General features: G+C 35.6%; 1 protein-coding gene across 1 annotated transcript in view; it reads left to right on the top strand.

The window, feature by feature from the left end:
* Nucleotides 1-11,128: 11,128 nt before the first annotated feature.
* The window catches only part of MALRD1 (MAM and LDL receptor class A domain containing 1), a gene marked incomplete at both ends in the record, with an annotated part of 583,874 nt that continues 570,469 nt past the window's right edge, over nt 11,129-24,533 (top strand). Inside the window, 2 exons of the mRNA XM_079699366.1 lie at nt 11,129-11,327; nt 22,086-22,226. Coding sequence (XP_079555492.1) covers nt 11,129-11,327; nt 22,086-22,226 — 340 coding nt within the window. The remainder of the gene's footprint in view (nt 11,328-22,085; nt 22,227-24,533) is intronic.

Genomic DNA, 24,533 nt, shown 5'->3' with positions numbered 1-24,533 from the left:
GGCATAAAAGGAGAGAAGCTGGCCGTTATTGAGCAAGTCCTAACCATGCTGTGCCAGTTGCTGCAGTGGTTGTGGTTTAGTTTCCTGGCCTGGTTGCCACAGAAGTGGTGGGTCAAGTTCTATCATCCCATGTGATCTGGCCACTGTCTATTTGTCTACTCAGTCTCTCCCCAGGGCGGCTCCTTGGCACTTTCTCTTGTAGTTGGTGCTCCTTTCCCCACATGCTACCCCATTCTCTTCCCCCCCCTCTCTGAAATCTTTCCTTTGGGGGGCTGGGGGAAAGTAGGAGAGGGCCCTCCAAGGGCCAGCGCTTCCCCCATACTACAAGATGCTGCAGAGATCTCTCCTCGAGGCAACAGATGCCCTCCTTAGGAGCTGTCCCTGTCTCCTCTCCTTGGCTGCCAGGCCCATAACTAGAGTCAAATCCCAGCATAACCTGGCCGAGGATGGGCTGGGCTTGATAACAAAGGAAAGAAATTTTACACTATAAAAGTTGTAAGAATCAGTCATACATGCCATACCATCCAGAGCCTAAAGAGAGCCCCAGGACTGGATTTTGAAGGTTCTGGAATGTTGGCCTGAATAAGCAGTAATTCAAGGACTTGGGAGAACTTTTTCACAACACAGGATTTTAAATCGTAGCAAAGAGTCCGGGGGTGGGGTGAACTCATTTCTCGGGTGATGCTTACAAGCTTGGAGAAAGTGACGGACAAAGGCAAACAAAGTAGATGTGCCCGAGTTTCCGGGGCAGAGAGTATTGCTGAGGGAGACACGCTAGAGGGTTGGGGGGAGCCCAGAGGGCACATCACTGACCAAGACCATGAGGAATGTGCTGATGAAAGGGTCACCAGCAACACCACGTTCAGTGGTGACTCTCCTTTGCAGTCCAGACCTTTTGATAAGATAAGTGGTCACAGAATGTGGCTCATTCTTATCCAAGGGAATGGTGGGGCCCTGAAATAATAGAGACCAGGGAGCAGGATCTAACTGCCAGAAGTCAAGAGTCTGTAACTGAGGTTCCATAATGATCCTCAAGGTCAGAGGGGCAGCTGAATGGCCTTGACCTGCAGGAAGTTGTGGATATGTTTATTAGAGCTTGGCATCGGAAGGGGAAACAGATGGGCAGCCAATGAGGGCGTTGCTTCACATCTGCCAACAGAAAAGGGAGAAATGGAGGTGCAGAAGGTTGATGGTTGTCAGCCCAATAAAAATTATGATCTCTTGCTCAGTTCCTGGACTCAGCCTAACTTTTTTATATTAATAGACTTTACTTTTTAGAGCAGTTTTAGGGTTATCGAGAATTGCTCTTGGCATAGGAAGTACAGAGAGTTTGACATAAACCCTCTCCCCTGCTTCACCCCCACAGGTTCTCCTATTATTAGCATCTTGCATTAGTGTGTGGTATGTTTGTTACAACTGATGAACCAATATTGCCATTATTATTCACTAAGGTCCATGGTTTACATTAGGGTTCACTCTGTGTTGTGCAGGACTATGGGTTTTAACAAATGCATAGTGTCAGGTATCCACTTTTACAGTATCATATAGGATACTTTCAACACCCTGAAAATTCTGTGCCCCATCAATTTCTTCCTTCCTTGGAACCCTAGCAATTACTTATCTTTTTACTTTCTCTATAGTTTTTTTTTTGTTTTAATTACTTTGAAATCTTTATTTTTTATTGTTTTTAACATCTTTATTAGAGTATAATTGCTCTACAATGGTGTGTTAGTTTCTGCTTTATAACAAAGTGAATCAGTTATACATATACATATATCCTCATATCTCCTCCCTCTTGCGTCTCCCTCCCACCCTCTCTATCCCACTCCTCTATAGTTTTGCCTTTTCTGAAATGTCATACAGTTGGAATCAAATCTTACTTCTTTTACTTAGAGTATTTAATTTCCTCCATGTCTTTTCATAGCTCATTTCTTCTTATCACTAAATACTGTTCCATTGTATAGACGTACTACAATTTGTTTATCAACTCAGCTGTTGAATGACTTCTTCATATTTTCCAGTTTTTGGTGATTATAACTTGTTATAAACAGCTTGTGTGGACACAGTTTTCAAATAATTTGGTTAAATACCAAGGAGTGTGATTGCAGGATCATAAGGTAGAGTGTGTTTAGTTTTATAAGAAACTGCCAAACTGTCTTCCAAAGTGACTGTACCATTTTGCATTCCCATCAGCAGGGGATGAGAGTTCCTCCTTTTTTGGATTTTAGCCATTTTAATAGATGTGTAGTATTATATCATTGTTTTAACTCACAGTGACCTGCACACGTGTCATGTTGAGCATCTTTTCATATGCTTATTTGCCATCTGTATATCTTCTTAGGTGAGGTAACTCTTCATACCTTTCCCTCATTAATATTTTTCCCCAGATTTATGGAGATACAATTGATGTATAACACTGTGTAAGTTTAAGGTATAAAACATGGTGATTTGATGCATTTATATATTGAAAAATGATTGCCACCATGGAGTTAGCTAACACCTCTGTTATGTCATATAATTACCATTTCTTTTTTGTGATGAGAACATTTAAGATCTATCCTCTTAGCAATTTTCAGGTATTATTAATACAGTATTGTTAAGTATAATTGCCATGCTGTACATCATATCCCCAGAATTTATTCATCTTTTAAGTTAAACTTTGTATGCTTTGACCAACATCTCCTCATTTCCCCCTTATCCAGTCCCTGGTAATCACCATTCTATTCTCCATTTCTATGAGTTCAGCTGTTTTGGATTCCATATACAAGTGATATACACTATTTGTCTTTCTCTGTCTGGCTCACTGCATGTAATGCCCTCAAGGTCCATCTATGTTGTCCCAAATGGCACCATTTTCTTCTTTCTCATGGCTGAATAATACTCCATTGTATACGTATACCACATCTTCTTTATCCATTTATCTGTTGACAGACACTTAGGTTGCTTCCATATCTGACTGCTGTGAATAATGCTCCAATCACTATGGGTGTGCAGATATGTCTTTGATATCCAGTTTTCATTTCCTTTGGATATATGCCCAGAAGTGGGATTCTTAGATCATATGGTAGTTTTACTTTTAATTTTTTGAGGAAACTACATACTGCTCTCTAGAGTGGCTGTAACAATTTACATTTCCAACAGTGCACAAGAGTTCCCTTTTTTCAACATCTTCACCCACAATTATCTCTTGTCTTTTGATGACAACCATTCTAACAGGTGTGAGGTGATATCTCATTATGATTTGGATTTGCATTTCCCAGGTAATGTTGAACAACTTTTCATGTACCTTTTGACCATTTGTATGTCTTCTCTGGAAAAATGTTTATTCGGTTCTTCTGCCCGTTTTTTTTTGTTTGTTTGTTTGTTTTTGCGGTATGCAGGCCTCTCACTGTTGTGGTCGCTCCCGTCGCGGAGCACAGGCTCCGGATGCGCAGGCTCAGCGGCCATGGCTCATGGGCCCAGCCACTCCTCGGCATGTGGGATCTTCCCAGACCGGGGCATGAACCTGTGTCCCCTGCATCGGCAGGCGGACTCTCAACCACTGCGCCACCAGAGAAGCACCTGCCCATTTTTTAAATTAGATTATTTGTGGGGGGTTTTGTTATTAAGCTGTGTGAGTTTTTTAAAAAATATATATATTGGATATTAGCCTTTTATCTGATATGTGATTTGCAAATATTTTCTCCCACTCTATAGGTTGCCTTTTCATTTTGTTGTTGGTTTCCTTTGCTTTGCAGAAGGTTTTTAGTTTGATATAGTCCCACTTGTTTAGTTTTGCTTTTGCAGCCTTTGTTTTTGGTGTCAAATCCAAAAACAAACAAACTAACAAAAAAATTGCCAAGAAGCTTACTCCCTGTGCTTTCTTCTATGAGTTTTATGGTTTCTGGTCTTGGATTAAAGGCTATAATCCATTTTTCTTTTGTCCATTTTTGAATTAGATTTTTTTTAGATGTTGAGTTTTCAGAGTTCTTTGTTATATGGGATTACAAGTCTTTTATCAGATAAGTGTTTTGCAAAGATTTTCTCTCAGTCTGTGGCTTGCCTTTTCATTCACTTAACAGTCTTTCAGAGACACATTTTTAATCTTTATAAAATCAAACACCCATTTTTTTTTCTTTTATGTATAGTGCTTTGGGTGTTATATCTAAAAAGTCATTGCTAAACCCAAGGTCAACTAGATTTTCCCCAATGTTATTTTCTAGAATTTATAGTTTAACTTCTTACATTTAGGTTTATAATCTATTTTGAGTTAATTTTCATGAAAGTTCTAAAGTCCATGTTTATATTAATATTTTTTGCATGTGGATGTCCAGTTTTTCCAACACATTTGTTGTAAAGGTTATTCTTTCTCCATTGAATTGCCTCTGCTCCTTTGTCAGAAACCAACTTACTGTATTTCCGTGGGTTTATTTCCAGACTCTCCATTCTGTTCCATTGATTAATTTGCCTGTTCTTTTACCAGTACCACATTGTTTTGATTACTGTAGCTTTATACTAACTTGTGAAGTCAGGTGGTGTATTCACACTGTTGTGAAGTCTTCCAATGTTGTTGTTCTTCAGTATTGTGTTGGTTATTGTGGGTCTTTGCCTTTCCATATGAACTTTAGAATTAATTTGTGGATATTCATAAAATAGCTTGGTGGAATTTTTATTAGAACTGTGTTGAATCCATACATCAAGTTGGGAAGAGCTGTTAACAACATTAAGTCTTCCTATCCATAAACATGGGATATCTCTCTATTTACTTAGATTTTCTATGATTTTTTTCTTTTTTTTTTTTTTGTGGTACACGGGCCTCTCACTGTTATGGGCTCTCCCGTTGCGGAGTACAGGCTCCGGAAGCACAGGCTCAGCGGCCATGGCTCATGGGCCCAGCTGCTCCGTGGCATGTGGGATCTTCCTGGACTGGGGCACGAACCCGTGTCCCCTGCATCAGCAGGCGGACTCTCAACCACTGCACCACCAGGGAAGCCCTATGATTTTTTTAATCAAAATTTTATAGGTTTCTTTATACTACTCTTGTACATACGTTTTTAGATTTATATATATACATTTCATTTTTTGGGTGCTAATACAAATAGTTCTGTGTTTTTAATTTCAAATGCTAATTGTTTATTGCTGGTATATAGGAAATCAATTAACTTTGTATATTAACCTTGTATCCTGCAACTTTGCTTCAATCACTTATTAGTTTCAGGGGTTTTTTATGTGTGATTTTTTTGAAAAGATTTTCTACATGTAAAATTATGTCACCTGTGAACAAAGACAGTTTTATTTTTTCCTTCCCAATCAGTATATCTTTTCTTTTCTTTTCTTGTCTTACTGCATTTAGCTAGGTCTTCCAGTGTGATATTGAATAGGAAGAGAGGACATCCTTGCCTTGTTTCTGATCTTAGGGAGAAAACACCTAGTTTCTCACCATTAAGTATGATGTTAGCTATAGGTTTTTGGTAGATATTCTTTATCAAGTTGATAATTTCTTTATATTCCTAGTTTTCTGAGAGTTTGTTTTATAATTAATGTTGGATTTTGTCCAATGCTTTTATTGCATCAGTTGATATGATCATATAACTTCTTTAGACTCTTGAGATGGATTATATTAATTGATTTTTGAATATTGAACTGATTTTACATACCTGGAATAAATTCCACTTGGTAATATATACAGTGGCATATAGTTATTTTTATACATTTTTGGATTTAATTCTCTAGTAGTTCATTGAGGATTTTTATATCTATGTTCATGAGAGATTGGTTTGTAACTTTTCTTTCTTTTAATGTCTTTGTCTGATTTTGGTAATAGGGTAATGTTATCCTCACAGAATAAGTTAGGAAGCATTCCCTCTGCTTCTGTTTTCTAGAAGAGATTGTAGAGAATTGGAATAATTGAAAGGACTACTTCTTTTATCAAGGGAAGGTGGAGGGGAGGGGTAAGGGATTCGAAGTAATTGCAGTCATTGCAGTCATCTGAATCCTCAGACTGCATGACTTTCTTCATTTCTGGAGAAGCTTTATTTCAAATACTGCCTCTCTATTCTTTTTTTAAAATCTCCCCTGTAAGTTTCATTTAGTCATATTTTGGACCCTACCATTCTGTGTTCCACGGTCTTAAACTATATTGTAAAATGTGTGCATACATCTCTATGGTGCATTTTGTACATTTAAAAAATACCTGTCTTCCAATTCACTAAATTCTTTATTCATTTGTTTATTTTCTTCCTACTTATACCATCTACTTTTCTTTCATTCTCAGTGATTATATTTTTCCTGGTCACTTTAACAAAAGCATGGCTAGTCCCTTCTTTCTAGTGCTTATTTTAAAAATTTAATCTGTTTAACACTTGATACATAATTATTTTGTACTCACGATGACATACTGCCAATATATGACATTATCAGGTATCTAATTGTACCTTTGCTTATTTTTTTTGTGCTGGCCCTGAGTCATAGAGTCTTGTTTGTCATTTGCTGGTTAATTTTTCACTGTGAGCTCTTATTTGGATGGTCATAATCTATGGGAATCCTTATTGAAGGTGCCAGGAATTTTTTTCCTAGCATACTCTTCCTCTGGCTTTCTGTAAGTGATAGCACTTCTATTTCCCTATCTTATGTACATAGAAATCTTTTAACGACCTTTCTCAGTTCATCTTTCAAGATTAGGGTTCTGGGTCACTTTAATCTGAAATAGAGCTTCAGTATTTACTCACCCCTTCTTCTTGCGTCTCATACCTTCTTTCAATGATTATTTCACATTAATTCTGGAATTTTCCTTAAAATATTCTTTAGGACAGTCATTCAATAATAAACTCTGTTGTGTTGGCTATGTCTCCTTTGATCTCCCTTTCAACTCTTGGGAATTTGCTCTGCATTTTGTAGGCTCAGGGCTCATTTATATATTTTACAGCATTCTATATCTCACTCCATCCAGCATCTACCTTTTTTGTAGCTTGAGAGTTGGCTTATTTTTTTTATAGAAAATATAATCCACTCTTTTTAAGCCCAAATTAGAAGCAGTGCATGTACATTTTTTTATAAAGGTCTTATATGCACTTCCCAGGTTGTAAATTCTTGTAAGTTAGGTATATTGTCTTATCTTACATTGTATCTCTCCTATTTCCCTACACCCAATATCTAGTGTAAAGTAGGTGCTCAGTCTTTTAAAAAAGATAAAACAGTATGTTATTTCTTTTTAAAATGAATTTGCTCTGTCACTTTGCCTCTTGGAAGTCTCATCCAGAAGCAATATAATTCAATTAAAATTATATAGTCAAGCTCCATCATTTGTGATCTTGGAAAATTGAGTAATATTTTTTTTAAGTAGAAGTAGGAAACAATGCAAGATGTTTTGGACATAATGAGACAATATGTATGATGCCCTCAGCCCAGTGTTACAACACTGGATCTCTAAGACTTGTTAGCTTTCCTCAATAAACTAGATAAAAACAACCCTGGTTGCAACCAGCATCAGTTTATTTTTTTGCCCCTTTTGGTATATGTAGAGAAAAAGTGATAAAGAAATTATCAGTTGAATATAATTTTATCTTTTGGCAACAAAATATAAATTTGCTTTATAAACTATTATACTACTGATTATACTGATTTACCTTGGGTGCCACCATTCCAGTTCATTTCTTGTCTAAATGATGAACGGCACTTGAAACAGTATAGAGTAATGTTATTTTTAGGAGGTGATAACAGTTAATAAAGGAGTTTCCCAGCTGAAACTAGGCAATAAACAGCTATGACAGCAATGAAATATGTGATTTTTTTTCTAAATGGAAAATAGTGAATGTATAAAATGTTACAGGACCTGAATTCAGAATCCGGATGTAAAACTGAAATGTTTCTGTGTTTGCATGCCTTTTTACGCTCTTCTGCTTCATCTTTCTCTTCCTTCTTCTTTATAACTTTTTCACATTTTTACTCTCTCCCTTCTCTTCCTTCCTTCCTTCCTTAAAAAGGAAAACCTGGAATGAGCTTTGACATGATGCATTCCTTACTTATTTAGTGTAGGGGGATGGTGTAGTGCATTGCCAATGAAACACAAATTGCAATTTCAAAATCGAAAGGGCCTTTAAAAATAGCATGAGATTTAGAAATAGAAAAGCCACATTGAACACAAGAAATGTATATCTTATTTTTTCTTTTTGGATAAATATCTCTTATTTCAGTGAGACAGCAAATATGGGCCCTTTCTCTTGTCCTTACCTATAAGAATTATATATCTTTTATGTAATGGCATTTAAAAATTTCACATCTTGGGCTTCCCTGGTGGCGCAGTGGTTGAGAGACCGCCTGCCGATGCAGGGGACACGGGTTCGTGCCCCAGCCCGGGAAGATCCCACATGCCGCGGAGCGGCTGGGCCTGTGAGCCATGGTCACTGAGCCTGTGTGTCCGGAGCCTGTGCTCTGCAACAGGAGAGGCCACAACAGTGAGAGGGCGTACCGAAAAAAAAAAAAAAATTCACATCTTACGTTTCTTTACATGTGTCTAGCAAAAATTGAAATGATGGTAAGCCCTCATAAATTACATTCAATAAGGAATTACTTACTGAGCAACATCTATCTGCCAGGAACTTTGCTAGTAACTGAGGATACAATAGTGAGAAAGTCACAATCCAGCTCCAATCTTACAGACTAACGGAGGAATCACTGAAGTAAGCATGCAATGAGCACACCAGCCCCAGAAATGCTAAGATCAGTGAGAACAGAAGGCTGTGAGAGAACCCAGGAATGAAATTTAAATCAGTCTGAGGAAATAAGCCAGGATACTTTAGAGGTAGTCCTTGAAGCTGGAAACTAAAGAATAATTAGTATTCACCTGGTGCTTGGGGTGGGAAAGGGATCTCAGATCTGGAGTCTAGAGGTGGCATGTTCAGAAAACTGCTAGTGTAATAACTGAGTAAGATCTTGATTGAGAACACAGAGGAAGATGTAATCAGCAGTGAACTGCAGAAGGTAAGCTGTGTTTGCAAGCAGTGCTAGGAAATATGGCACTTCCGGAAATATGTAGGAGTGGCCTTATGCTTCAGAATGATCATTCTGCCTGAAGAATGGGAAATGAGTTTTGGGTAGTGGAAACATCTGGTTCAGGGTATTGCTGAGTTGAGAATTGATGGAGTCTTGACATATATAGAATGTGTGAGACTTGATGATTGATGGGTAGAACGGGTAAGGGTAGTCCAGGACCAACATATACGTTCCTGGCATGGCAAGATGGACAGAAGAAGGCGCCATTCACTGTAATATAGAATAGGGGAGTAAAGACAGACTGGTTGGTTGGGTGGGGGGAAGGAAGATGAAGTTAGTTTTTGATTCAAGAAGGCAAGTCAATTAGGCTATGTGTTTTGTGTGTGTGTGTGTGTGTGTGTGTGTTCTGGAAGAATACTTAAGATATTGGTTTGAGTAACATGTCATATCAGGACTTCAGATATAGATTTGGGAGATAACAATGTATAGATACTACTTGAAATTATGAGCATGAAGAGAAAGCCTAGAAAAAAGTATAATCTGAGCAGAGAGGAGGAGTAATGTGGAACTATAAGGATAGTCAACATTTAAGAGATACACAAAGAGAGAAGTAGGCAATGTGTTTCTTAGAATTCATTTACAAAGCAGAGAGGTAAGGAGAATAAATATTTCTGAAATTGGAATGGAGCACTGAGCAGTGAAATGCTAAATTGTGTGGAGTGGTCAATTATAATAGGGCAAATTATGGATTTTCCTCCTAGAATCCTGAATGCTCATATCTTAGAACATTGTTTTTTTTTTTTTTTTTTTTTTTTTTTTGCGGTACGCGGGCCTCTCACTGTTGTGGCCTCTCCCGTTGCGGAGCACAGGCTCCGGATGCGCAGGCTCAGCAGCCATGGCTCACGGGCCCAGCCGCTCCGCGGCATATGGGATCCTCCCAGACCGGGGCACGAACCCGTATCCCCTGCATCGGCAGGCGGACTCTCAACCACTGCGCCACCAGGGAGGCCCTAGAACATTGTTTTTACTGAGTCTTTTTTCTTAGAATATTTGGAAAATCTGCTTTCTTTGTATCTTCTTTAAAAGCACAGAAGCGTTTTCTGTCCCTGATCTATGGTTCTTTCCACCCTGCATTCTCCAATCGCTTCTTATAGTCTTGGTGTCTCCATCTCTTGCAGTTATATTGCAGAAATTAAAAGAAGATAGTTGAATAGAACTTCAAGATGCCTTTAAGAAATCAAGTATAAAGGAATATTTTGAATATTTAACTCCATATAATTTCTATAATTATTCACCTTTATAAAATTTTATTTATAATATAAAGTTCAAGTGTTCTGAACTTTAGTGTACTGTTCATTCTGAATATGGATCCTGAAATTGTATTTTTCACTTGTAAAAGCATATGAAGATGAATTGACCTGAAAATCCGTGTACCGCAGTGGAAGAAACACTGCACTCGGTAGCAGGATATTTGAATTCCAGTTTCTAATTCCAAAATACTGTATTTCCTCATAAGTATCCCTTAACTTTCTTGGATCCAAGTAATGTGATTTGGAAAATAATGATCCCCGATGTCCCTTCAGTTTTTAAAATCCTGTGGTTTTCAGTTTATCTAAGCAAGCAATGCAAAATTTCCATTCAGTGATAGAGGACAAGCATTTCATTCTCATGAAACAATTCTAATAGTTGGGCCTGAAGTATTTGAATGAGTTTTAGTGACAATAATGTTCTAAATTACATGAACATGATTAAGCATAGGAATTAATATAGAACCTTTTTATGTTACTTATAACTTTATTGTAATTTTCCTCCCATTTATGTGCCTGCCTTTTAGTTGTTAATGCTATCTCCTGAAAGAAAAATTTATCATAAGGGCTTAAATTGTTTAAACATGGTATACATAGGGCAATAAACATCTGTGCTTAGCTAGATAGAGAAATGGTGCAATTGTTCAAGTTAAATATTTTCTAAAGACACTCCCCTGAAAGAGTAAATGAACTGTCTTGGACTCATTTGTTAAGAGTTGCGGATAGTTACCAGCAGTTTCAGTCATAGGAGGCAAATCTGGAAATCAAAAAATAGAGAAAAGAGAAAGAATGTTTTTAATTATGAACCCACACGTTACAACGGCCTGATCTCTAAGAAGATGTATCAAGCAATGCTCCCCTGCCTGACCAGAATGTTAGCTTTCCTGAAGAATGAAGCTTTGGGTATCCTTTGGATTTCCTGCGTTTTCACCTCTGTACTGGTTCAGCAAGGAATGGAAGCCTTTCAGTGTGACAATGGGGTGTCCTTGCCTCCTGACAATGTGTGTGACTTCACAGATCAGTGTGGTGACATGAGTGATGAACAGCAATGTAAGTTCCCTCCTCTCCTTCCTCCAAATCCTGTCCACCTTTAGTCCAGAGGCTGCTGAGCCGCCTGGGGAGGCTAAGACACCTGGCCCCGCATGGATCCCATTTATATGCCTTTAGAGTCAGTCAGAAACTAAAATATTCTTTTTAAGAAAAAGACAGATCCACATATAAAAATAACTAATTAAATGATATCAAATTGCTGAGATTCTAACTAAATGGGATGTATTTTGAATCAGTTTTTACCAATTATAAAGAAGGAGTGAAATGTAGAAAGGTAGCTTTTAATGGTATATCAGTGAAACAATATTTGAAAGAAGCTTGTGACTGCAGTTTTAAAATGCTGCAATGGAAATTATGAGCTTAAGTTTGAGTTCAGTATGGGAATATTTGAAATGAATTTTAGGTTGGGTGAGAAGATTTTATTTCTGCTTATAGGACACTACCACCAAGTGAGTTGGTACCTCTCATAAACAGAGCATAACTCTGACTTATATCCTTTGATTCTAAGGCAGAGGAAAGAGCACAAGCATTAGAGAGTGCAGGGCCTAGACTTGGATCCTGGGTAAACCATCTACTAAATGTGTGATCTTGAACCTCCAGTTTATTATAAGAGGTCATAAAGTGAGATAAACTGATCTCACTGGCAGGAAAATACTCCAGGTATAACATTAATAAAAGTTCACCAAGGGAAGATATGGGTAGAGACATGCATGTTTCTGTAGTTTCTATTTGCAGTATCACATCCTGAAAGAAGACTGCATTTCATCAATGGAACTAGCGACCTTCCTACAGTCACCTTTCATAAAAAACATTATCATACAATTAAATAGGTTCATTCATGTTGATTTTTAGTAACTATTGACTCAATTATTTAGAGGCACTAAGTCTAGTATTTTAGAGCAATATGCTCAAACATATTTTCTACTTTTTATTCAGATACTATATTAATTAGTGTTTACAGAATTCTTCATTTTCTTCTCCTACATAAGGTTCTACATGTTTGATTTTACCATTGTTGGAATTCTATTCAAATATTCAGTTGTTATTACTTTAAAACAAGAGGAGTGATTACTGAATAATTTCTTCTCTTTAGAAGGAAACAGGTGGAGGATTTTTCTCCCATAGTTTGGGGGTTGTGATTGTGCTGTTTGATTGCACTTTCTGTTTAACAATTCCTAAGACAGGGATTCATTTTATATTTGTCCCATTTCCCCAGAGACGCTACATGGGGATGTGCTGCCCTTTCTCTGGCCTGTCTGGGGAAAGCCCTTGCTGTTCTTTGGTGAGCAGCTAAGATGAACCACTCGGTTTGACAAGAAATGCAAAGTCCCTTCCATTATTAATCCCTCTGAAGCTTCCTTTCAGCATGGTTGCTGTGATAACATTCGTAGTCCTGCTTCAGGGAAAAGGTTAATGCGAAAGAAGGGGAAAGCCGCTGAGTGGGAAAGGTCTCAGCTGCATGAAAGATACTAATAACCCCTGCCTTAGAGGAGAGTGAAGGAAAAGATTTGCCGAATAAACCAATTTCATTTTAAATGTTACACTGGGAGGTCACCTTCTGGCTTTTTCGCTTTTCATTTTCATTTCTGAGAAGTTTCCACTTCAGTATTTTATTTAAAATGGGATAACCTGTAGATAAAATTGAGAATCACTTTAAAGCGTGAGTTTCTTTTGTACACCACACTAGGAGGAAAATACTGTGGAGGAATAATGATGGCCAAGCAGTTTTTCTCTTGAAAATTTGTGATGCTAAACTTATAGACAAGAATTTTTTTTTAACTGAAGCTGACTTTATAATGATGTTTCAGTAGTCACATTTTGGAAAAAAAATTAATCTGTGATCCTCTTTAAAATCCAAATGGTGTGAGCTTTAAAGAAATAGATTAATATGTTGACTTTTCTAAATGAAATTGGCATAGTTGAAGTTGAATTTTGGATGAAAATGATACTATTAATAGTGTTTTTCAAAATTTTTAAATTTTACATGATGGACCTGTTTTTCAGAATACTTGAACCTATTATTTTAACTCAGTATTTTTTAAAAGATATTAGATTTAAAAAGACGAAATCTTCACAATGAAATAAATTCTATTTATACACAATGTTGAAAACAATAAATCGTGAGCAAGAAAAATAATTTTTAGGTGTAACAACTATTTGGTTCTAATGTTGACAAGAATCTCTCTTTATTAGAATTTATTAATATCCTGAGCCAGGGGAGTACATGTTGTGGTACTGATCCGGGTATTTTAAAAAAATTATGTTTCTAGTGTTGCAATGTCTGCTTCTACACAGAACCCCGTTGCCTGGTCTTCCTCATTCTATTAAGCACAGCAATAATCTAGTGTCTCTTCTATTAATTGCTCAGAATTATTTGATGTATAAAGGCTTTACTCTGTTTTAGTTTTACTCAACAATAAAACAGTAATATTACTTCTGTTGCTATTCAGATCCAAGTCAACCATAAGACTATAAACTGTACTATTGATACAGTGTTACAATGTTGAGATATATCCCCTGCAGTGGGTTTCTACCACTGGAATATTACCAGAAAATACTCCAGTATTTTCTCAGAAATTACTCCACTAATTAGATAATTATTTTAGCATACCTGAAGTTAGTATTAACATTAACTGTTCCATACATTTACTTTTAGAGCTAAAATTACTGTGACTCAAAATGGAAAAATATATTCAGTTAAATAATTTCTCCACTACCTACATGTCTTGCTTGAGAAAATTTCCATTTGGTCTATTTTTAATACTTTGATTTGATGAAACATATCATAAAGATTTGAAGTATTACCTAATTTCTTTTGCCAACTTTTTTGGATTTAGGAATAATAATTTTTTCAAAAGGTCTTTACTTCATATAAATCTAAATTTGTATGTGCAATGTGTGAAAATTACATTAGAGGTGCATTCTGAAAATCTGAGAGGTGATAGTGTTTAATCAGATGATAGTAAGTACGTTGTTTCTTCAGTAGGATGACATAAATGTCAACTACTTTTAAAAGTAGTTGTAGAAGTTCATTGAAATACTTGAAGATAAGCATTAATAGAGTGAAATGTGAGATTTCATGTGCAATATTTATCTTACCACTACATTGGATGCAAAATGTTTTAAGCATATTTTTTATTAATCAACTAAAACTCCTATTCATCATAGCAAAATGTCTCAATTTGGGCTATTATAACAAATTCTGTAAACTGGGTGGCTTAAACAGCAAACATTTAATTCTCATGGTTCTGGAGGCTGGGAAATCCAAGATCCTGGAGCTGGCATATTTGATGTCTGATGAGGACCTTCCTCCTGGTTTGCAGAGAGCTATTTTCTCACTGTGTCCTCACATCATGGGGAGAGGGAGAGAGAGCTCTGGTCTCTCCTCCTCTTTTATAAGGACACTGATACTATTCCATGGGCTCCAACCTCATGACCCAATCACCTCCCAATACCATCACACTGGGGACTGAGGCTTAGACATATGAATTTTGGAGGGATATAAACATTCAATCCAGAGCACAACAGAATTATAAGTGTAAGAAATCTAATAATAAATATGGTGAGACTAGTTGAAGAAAATTGGAAAAATAATTACAGATACCTGGAAGAAAGTTTCATGACAAGACTGTTTCTTTATGGGATGCTTCAATGGTGTAAATATATACAATTTAGTGGAATCAGTCTACATGTTAATTAAATCTAATGCAAAATATAACTAGGATAAGTTTTAACTCTAATAAAATGACTTGCAAGTTCAGCTATAAAAATGAGAATAGCTGGAAAAGGGGATAAGAAAAATATAAGAAAATGAATAACTTTCATTAGTGGGTTTATAATAGTGTATCAGGCACTCTCAGAGCATTCTGAAAATTGGCTAGATGGTGACTCTTTCTCACAAAGGAGAAGCTAAAACTTGAATTTTGTCTCGACCCATCCTACAGGGTTTCTATCATGGTTTCAACAAAAGAAGCCATATAACAATTCAGGCAGTCTTGGTGGAGTCATGCTTTTATGAAATGATGCCATCCTTCCAGAGCTGCCAACAGTTTCTTTAATATTTTGAGGGAGGTCATGAAAAATCAAAATGTTAGCTCTGTTAGGGCAGGACATTTACCTAGTTTTCCCCATTTCCTAGAAGACTGAATCACACATAGAGTCAATAAATACTAGAGTGACTGATTACTGGTTTACCGACTGGCTGGATTTCTCATCTGCACTATTTCTTTCATCCTGGAATTGGCTAGAACTACTCAGTCTTGCAGTGCGGTCTGTTCTTGTTTTGTGGCTCAAGTGTGCAAATTGACATAATCCAAGAAGGACGTTTAGTTTGTGAGCTCTCTTTGAAAATCTCAAAGACACTTAGTGACATCAGATGGTGAACTATTTCTTCCACAAGCAAAATGTCTGCTGAAGTCAATCTATATAGATAGAATTCCGGCCATGTTTGTCATCCCATATACCTTTTTTGTGTGTCAGTGATTGTCATTTCTCTGTGTAAATGTTGCCACTAAAGATTTAACTAGGAATCCTGAGAGAAGGCTTGCATTCTGTTGTCAAAGTTGTCAATTTAATGAAAGCAAGGACCTTGAATCACAGCTTTTAAATAAGTTTCCATTAAAGAAGCAAGAATAGAATATAATGTTCTCTACTACCCAGAAATAATTGTGACTTTTCAGTGAATAAGTCTTAAAATGCTTGATTGGATTTGGAAGAATACTTATTTTGAGAGAAATTGAAAACCTATTTAGGGGGAAAAAAATGACAGTTCATTTGTTCCTGAATTAGTTTACTTGATGGAAGTTTTCTCTATGCAAGAGAGATAACTTTCCTAAGGCCCTGTATTCACCATTTTAGAAACTAGTGAAAAGTCATAAGATCTTTTGGCCAAGCTGCTACTCTGGAATAGAGAATTGTATGTAAACAGCTATGCAACTTTTATAATACTCACGTGAGTACTGCTGCAGGCTGGAGTGAATGCCACACATTGTCAGTATTTCTGCAGAAATCACCAGACAATTACAAACACTTGGAGGACTCCTTTGAAATTTACTAATCTTGAAAGAGTGTTAAAGTTAAAATATGGTTTGGAAATCTTTTTCTCATGTGACACTGATGGTATCTATGTCGAATTCTTGCCAAAGATGTGCTCAATGGCTTGAGATTAAAGGCAACTATATGACAAGATTCCAACTTAAGTAATATTAGATAATTCTGGTGTGAGCTTGGAAGTTCTAATTCCATTTGCTATCACATATCTTTCTGATTTACAGTTTTTCCTGTTTTTGTCTCAATGAAACTAATAAAATTAGTTCAGTGTGAAAAACATTTCCCTGATAAAAATTAATTAATGGTTTCACATTGCCAGGCCAAATAATAGCACTCTTTCATGGAAATCTACTTTTGAGAATAAATTTTACTTTCATTTAATTGGACTATTTTGAATTGATTTCATCCTTTGCAGGAACTGGCGATTAATTTTTACATTAAATGAGAGTAAGGGAGATAATTACTTGTACAAATGTTTTTATATGCTATCTACATGAAGGAAATCATTTTCTAAACAGTAAAATGTATGTAAAATTTTGTGACTATGTAATAAATAGCTTTCCTCAAGAAGAGAAGGAGATAAAAGCACTTAACAATCTTGGAATAGAAGGAAATTACCTTAACACACAAATGGCTGTATATGAAAAACCCACAGCTAACGTCATACTCAACAGTGACAGACTGAAAGCTTTTACTTTAAGATCTGGAACAAAACAAGATGCCCTCTTTCATCACTTCTGTCAACATAGTACTGCAAGTCCAAGCCAGAGCAATTAGATAAGAAAAAGAAATAAAAACAATTCAGATTGGAAATGAACAAGTCAGATTATGTCTGTTCACAGAAAATGTGATCCTAAATGTAGAAAACTCTAAAAAGTCTATGAAAAGAATGTCAGAATGAAGAAACAAATTAAGCAAAGTTGCAGGATTCAAGATCAACACACAAAAATCAGTTGCATTTCTGTGCACTAACAATGAACAATCTAAAAAGGAAATAAAAGAAATTCCATTCATAATAGCCTAAAACAATATAAAATACTTAGGAATAAACGTAGACAAGGTTATGAAAACAAAAAATTGTTCCTAGAAGAAATTAAAGAAGATGCAAATAAATGGAAAGACACCTCATGTTCATGGATTGGAAGAATTAATATTGTTTAGATGTCAATAGTACCCAAAGTGATCTATAGATTCAAGGTAATCTCTCTCAAAATCCCAAGAATATTTTTTGCAGGAATAGTGAAATTCATCCTAGAATGCATATGGAATCTCAAGGGACCCTAAATATCCAAAACAATCTTGAAAAAGAACCACTTTATAGCCCTCACCCTTAATGATTTCAAAACTTACTACAAAGGTACAGTAATTAAGAGTATGGAATTGGCATAAAGACAGACACATAGGCCAATGAGATACAATAGAGAGCCTAACAATTAGCTGTCTCATGGATGGTCAGATGATTTTTGACAAGGGTGCCAAAACCATTCAATAGGGAAAGAATAGTCTTTTCAACAGTGTGGTAAAAACTGGATATCTATATGCAAAAAGATTAAACTTGGACCCCCCTACCTTACAGCATATCCGAAATTTACTCAAAATGGGTTAAAGACCTAAATGTAAGAGCTAAAACTATAAAACTCTTAGAAGAAAACACAGGGGAAAAGCTTCATAACATTGGATTTGGCAATGATTTTTTGGCAATCACAGGCCACAAAGAAAAACTAGATAAATTACAGCTCATCAAAATGAAAAACTTTTGTGTTTCAAAGGACACTATCAGAATGAGAAGTCAGTCCGTGGAATGGAAGAAAATATTTTCAAACTATATATCTAGGACATTGACATGCAGAATAAATAAAGAACTTGTACAATTCAACAATAAAAAACAAGCAATGAACAAAGGACCTGAATGGACATTTCTCTAGAGAATATATTCAGATGTCCAATAAGCACATGAAAAGATGTTCAATATCATTCATCATTTGGAAAATGCAAATCAAAACCACAATGAGATACCACCTCACATCTATTGGGATGGCTACTATAAACAAACAAAACACAAGAAAATAACAAGTATTGGCAAAAATGTTGAGAAATTGGGACACTTGTGCATTGGTGGTGGGAATGTAAAGCCCTTTTGCTTCTGTGGAAATGGTATAGCAATTCCATTCAATATTAGAAATAGAATTACTGTATAATACAGCCATTCACATCTGGAGACATATCAAAAAGAAGTGAAAGAAGGGACTCCAACAGATACTTGTACACCCATGTTGATAACAAACTATTCCCAATAGCCAAAAGGTGGAAGCAACCCAAGTATCCTCCAGCAGGTGAATGAATAAATAAAATATGGTAGATACATACAGTGGAATATTATTCAGCTTTAAAAAGGAAGGAAATTCTGACACATGCTACAACATGGCTGAACCTTGAGGACAATTATACTAAGTGAAATAAACCAATCACAAAAGGACAAATATTGCATGATTCCACTTATATGACGTACCTGGAGTACTCAAAGTTTTAGACAGAAAGTAGAATGGTGGTTCCGAGGGGCTGAGGGGAGGGAGAAATGAAAAGTTTCAGTTGGGGAAAATGAAACATTTGTGGACTTGGATGGTAGTGATGGTTGCATATCAATGTGAATTATTGTTTTTATCACAGAACCATATACGTGAAATGATTAAAATGCATTTCATATTTTGGCACAGTTTTCCAAGAAAAGCAGGATTTAACATTAAGGAAAGTCTACAACTGTGCCTCATAGAACTTTCAGGAGGAAAAGAAATGTGAATTATTAATATAGGCCCAGGCAAAGTTGTGAAATAAATGGCTTGCTTTTAATACCTTCTACCTCTCCTCTTTAGAGTTCTCCTAACTCTTACAGTTTCCCTGTCTTCTAAGAACTTTATATTGTGATGATCTACTCATACTATACTAAGTTAATCCCGAGTTCTGCATCAATTTCTTCACCACTACCACTATTAAAATTTTTTTTCTATTCCTTACCATTTTCTCAGAAGCATGCCCTATGTTAACTATCGCTTGAGGATATAGTTTAATATTTTTCTCCACTTATGGTGTTAATGATTGAATCCATGAATGGCTCTGCAGTAAATTTTTAATGAGAATCTGGCATGTTGGAAGCCAATTCGGAAGATAATTGGGTCTTCCAAGCAACCTCAAAGCACAACATGGAGATACCCTCTCTTTTTCACTACAGTATGCTGGACCTGTGGGATCACAAAATTTAAAACAAAATGATGAGTTGCTCAAGTTCAAAAAGCCCAGGAACATGGATTCTCCTAAGTTCCTGCATCCCATTCCTCCTGTTCCATATGTTGTCCAACTGCAGCATTGCTGTGGTAGCAGGAAAATCTCCACGCAGACAGACTTTAGTATAGTAAGTACTATCAGATTTGAATGTAGATGTATGGGATATGAGATTATAAAAGGCAAATCCACCACAATTCAGGAAAAATTGTTCAAATGGTTTAAAATACACAATTCTCTACTGGGAGGAAAATGAATACTTAGAAAATTCTCTGATGCATTTTTGAATAATCTGGCAGTTATTAGAAGTTCATGATTGCTTTTTTAAATAACAGTTGAAAAATATATGCTCATTAGATTCATTTTGTAACAAAAGGAACCCTTGTTGAGACTATTCAGAAATAAAAATGTTTTATTTAGCTATTTTTCTAGTTCTAACACTTCTAGAATACATCATCATTATCCTTGTTTATTAAAGAGAACAAAGAACATTGGAAACAGACATCAACTAAGTAATTGTAATGCAAGGCAATTTCTTAGTATTTAAAAACTGTTTGACACCTATGTGAGTGTGTGTGTACATTTCATACACATAATTGCTGAAATATGGTGATAAAAATAGCTTAGAATATTTTGTAATCACAAGTAGGTCATTGGAAAAATGCTGGGACTAAAAGAGACTTGAAAACAGATACATACTTATGAAGATACATGCATAACTAATTGAATGACATGCACATTCATGTACAAATAACTATATAATTTAGTTCATTTTCCGTTTAACCAGCTTCCCTGGACCACTAGGGGTCCATGAGGTAATGATTGGGATATTCTGGATATTCTAAATATTTCAAAGGCCTTAAGGCAATTGTAAATTTAAGCACGGTATGATTCACAGACTAATCAAGTTTCTTAGCTTTTAGATAGAATGACATGAATTCTGCCTGGAAATACTGGTTTCCTCAGTATTGGAAACTCTGACAGGCCTCTAATTCTAGGTCTTTGGTAAAAATGGGTTAGTGGCTTAACAATGAGACCTTGGAACAGAGCTTTAAGAATTCAGGTTCTGGAGTCAAAAAAGACCTGGTTCCAATCTTGGCCCCAACGTTCACTGGCTGCCTGCTTCATAAGGTTTTTGTAAGAAGTAAATAAACTACCACAATTAGAATGCCTAGCACTGATCTCCCTCAGTAAATTGTGGCTATTAAGATACCTGTTAACATTACAGAATACAGCTGCTTTGTAAAATCTTTCAAAATAAGGAATCTAGGACTAAAAATAATAAAATAGACCATTGGTAATAAAGCAGGTTTAGATAATGTTTAGAAATGTAGTTTCTAATTCAGCTTTTAGTACTCACATGGATGTTCTCAAGGATATGCACCAGATATATTATTACTAAATAATATTTTCCCGAAATGTGACTAAATAAAAATTATGTTTTTGTGACTGGGTTGTCAGGCACCGTCTATCTATTAATTAGAATAACCACTGTGGCTAATGCAACCTGTTAGCACAAGAACAAGCTTGTCAAAGGAACATCTCCAGTTACTAAGAGCTACAACCCAGGGATGGTATAGTTGCCACTGAATTAATCTGTTTTTTAGAGAGTGACATTTACAGATGGTGGATAATGGAATAAAGCCCTCCCTGGGGGGTTATTGCGAGCAACCAAGTGTCCAAGTCTTTCTCCCTCTCCCAAGCCTCTTGGATCACTTATACCAAGAGAAAAAGAAAAGGGAAAAAAAAAAAAAAGCTAGAAAATGCCTTGTTGTGATTAAAAACACCAGGGATTTCAAGGACAATGAGATTCAACAGGGAGGTGCTATGCTTAATTCCAGGTGCTATGCTCAGTTCCAGGGAGGTGCTATGTCGCAGCCACAATGGCTGAATTTGTATCAGAGGATTCTCTCTGAATTGGTCTGCCCAAACCTGAAATTCTGCTATGGCTGGAACATTAAGGTGGATTTGAAGATGTAACCTTAATAATAATGCCTCACATTTTGTGGTGCCTAAGAGTTGTATTTATATATATATTATGTCATAATAACTTCACAGCAGTCATTTGAGGGAGAAAGGGCAGGATGCCATTATTTCAGTTTCATAGGTGAAGAAAAGGGCTTGGTGTGGTTAAGTGGTTTAGCAAGGCCCTCAGTTAATAAGAGACAAAATCAAGATTAGGTCCTCAGTCTTCTGACCTCATGAGTGGTATTCTTTCTGTATGACTGCACTGGTTTTTAATATGTGGTGATTTATTCGAATGTCATATGCAAAAAAGCTTTGCATTGATAAAGTAGACTTAAATTGTGAGAAATTATCCTGATGTTAATCTCTTTGTAATTTGTTCCTAAGCTTTCTTTTTCACCTATTGTTTTATTTCTTAAAAAGCCACATGTGGTGTTGTGAAAGTGGATTTCTTTTTTCTCTCATTAGGCTCAAACTATGAAAGATGTGATTTTGAGGATGGACTCTGTAGTATGATGCAAGATCAGAGTCTGCGACTTGGCTGGGCAAAGAGGAATGGGATGACTGGCCCATCACCTCCATTTCATGACCACAACGGTGTTATGTCTGGTAAGTGCTTTGAACTTTTTTTTTTTGTCAAGTGGTTGGTAAGGACAGTAGAATCATGGCTGATGGTTAGATATTAATGATGATAATGTCTAATTTTATACAACTATATTGTATAAATAGTATTTTATTATAAAAAGTATTTATATTTTTGTATATAAATACAAAAAATTGTATTTAACTATATTCAAGATATTTATGATTCTAAGATGTCATATTAGATTCTTATAATTGGGTTCCTGAGACCTCAAAGGTCTATCTAGATAATAATTGGGATTTCTAGCTATTTTGACTCTGTAAGGAAACTGTGAAATTTAAACATAGTACTACATAGATTAATTTGTCAAATATCTTTGCTTTTGTTTAGACTGATTTTAGCTTTCTCTGGTAATACTTGTATTCTTCGGCTGACTAGAAAGCTCTGATGGGAGTTCTGGAGCCAGACATTTATTCATTTCTTTATTTGTTAACTAATGAAGTCCATTCACTTGCCATTTTACACCAAGTGATTAAGATATTTTAGTAAGCAAAAACTGACTCTGTGCCTGCCTTCATCTGATGGCCTTACACATGGTATGAAAAGAGGTAATCTTTTACCTGGCATAACTAATTGAAGCCTGGTGATTTTTAAATAAAATTTATACTTCTCGCAAATAAATACAATTAAATCTTAAATATGAGTATTCCCTAGAGACAATTTAAAGCGATTAGGTGTTAGTAGTTTGGAAATGTTTACATAAATACTATACATGTGGTTAGAATGCTGGTGCTGTCACTTACTAGCTATATAATCTTGAGTAATTTACTTTGTTAAACCTTGGTTTTCTCAACTCTAAAATCTATCATAAGATAGGATTTGAGAGCTAAGTAAGATATTGTAAGTAGAACTTGTCATAAAATACCTGATAAAAGTTGATGTTTAGTACATTTCTGAATAATTTTGGTGTTCCTTATTTTAACTCTTATGTAAGTAAAATGGAGTTTATTGTCCTTGGCTTTGATGACAAAAATAATTTTTAAAAAAGAATTTTTAACAATTGTTAGGAATAAGCTAAATTTATCACCAAAAATAAAAACGGGGGGAGCCAGACTTCACAAACAGGACCGACTCACTGCAATTACATGAAACATTTATTATGGATACAGTAGTGTTAGATGGTGATATTAAATCTGGTTCCCAAATTTTAGCCATTGTAATACCATTTCCCCTTTAGAACCTCCTCACTGTTTTTTCCTTTTACTTAGGAAGAAGATTTTTCACAGTATACAGTTACTTAACTTAGTCTCCATCATGGGCAGCATACTTGATACTTTCTTTTTATGTTATACGTGGCTCTGATTCTCTTCTTCTTGCCACCTCGTCTTGAAGTTAGACAACATTAGGGTCTCCACCTCTTTTCTTTTCTCCTCCATTTCCTCCCTCTTTCTTTCTTCCTTCTCTTTTCTTATTTTGCCATTTGATAGCCTAGTAAAGAGATAAAATGGGATCAATTCACATCAAAATTGAGATGTTATATAGGCAGACACTGTCTTAGTTATATCGCTTGGTTTAAGATCTCTGGAGTCAGACTGGTTGTGTTTGAATACTGGCCCTGCTAACCTGCTAGCTGTGTGGTCTCAGTTTCCTCATCTGTAAAATGGAAATAATAATAATACTATAAGCCTCATAGGGAAAGAGGGGCAAAATGTTGCCTAGCATAATAATTGAAGGCTAGTGGTTTTAATAATAGTGATGCGTCTCTTATAACTACAGTTAAATGTTAAAATATGAGTATTTCCCTAGAGACTGCTTTAAATAAGCAAATGTTTTGCCTTCAGATATAAGGTGCTTGAAAATGTTTATGGAAAAAGTCATGCTGGAATCTTGTCTCCATTCAGCAATGCTTATTTCATGAGTATTAATAAAATTTTTGATTAACTTACACTTGAAATAATTTGTTAGTGCTCCAGATTAATATTTTTCATCATGTAACCAATGCCTTGAGAAGTTTTCAGAGCTAAGTTTGAAAATCTATTAGGACATTAAAAACATCACTGTGTCAATATTTGAAGTCTACTAAAGCTTGAGGCAAAGTGATTAAGATGTAGTATTGATTTTTAAAAGTGTATAACATTGTAATTAGATAAAATAGTATCATTACACAAATTCAAATATATCTTTGCAATGATAGTAAAACTTTTTTCAAAGAATGGAATATAATAGTTTTTCTTATAAGAATATAAAAGTTTTTCTTATAACTTATAAAATATGAGTTTTTCTTAATTCTTATAAAAATAAAGAGTTTTAAATAATTCTAGAATTCAGCTCAT

Source organism: Hyperoodon ampullatus (genome assembly GCF_949752795.1).
Source record: "Hyperoodon ampullatus genome assembly, chromosome: 3".
NCBI classification, from domain to species: domain Eukaryota; kingdom Metazoa; phylum Chordata; class Mammalia; order Artiodactyla; family Ziphiidae; genus Hyperoodon; species Hyperoodon ampullatus.
Note: the sequence above shows the minus strand (reverse complement) of the source record. Positions and strands in the feature narration are given on the sequence as shown.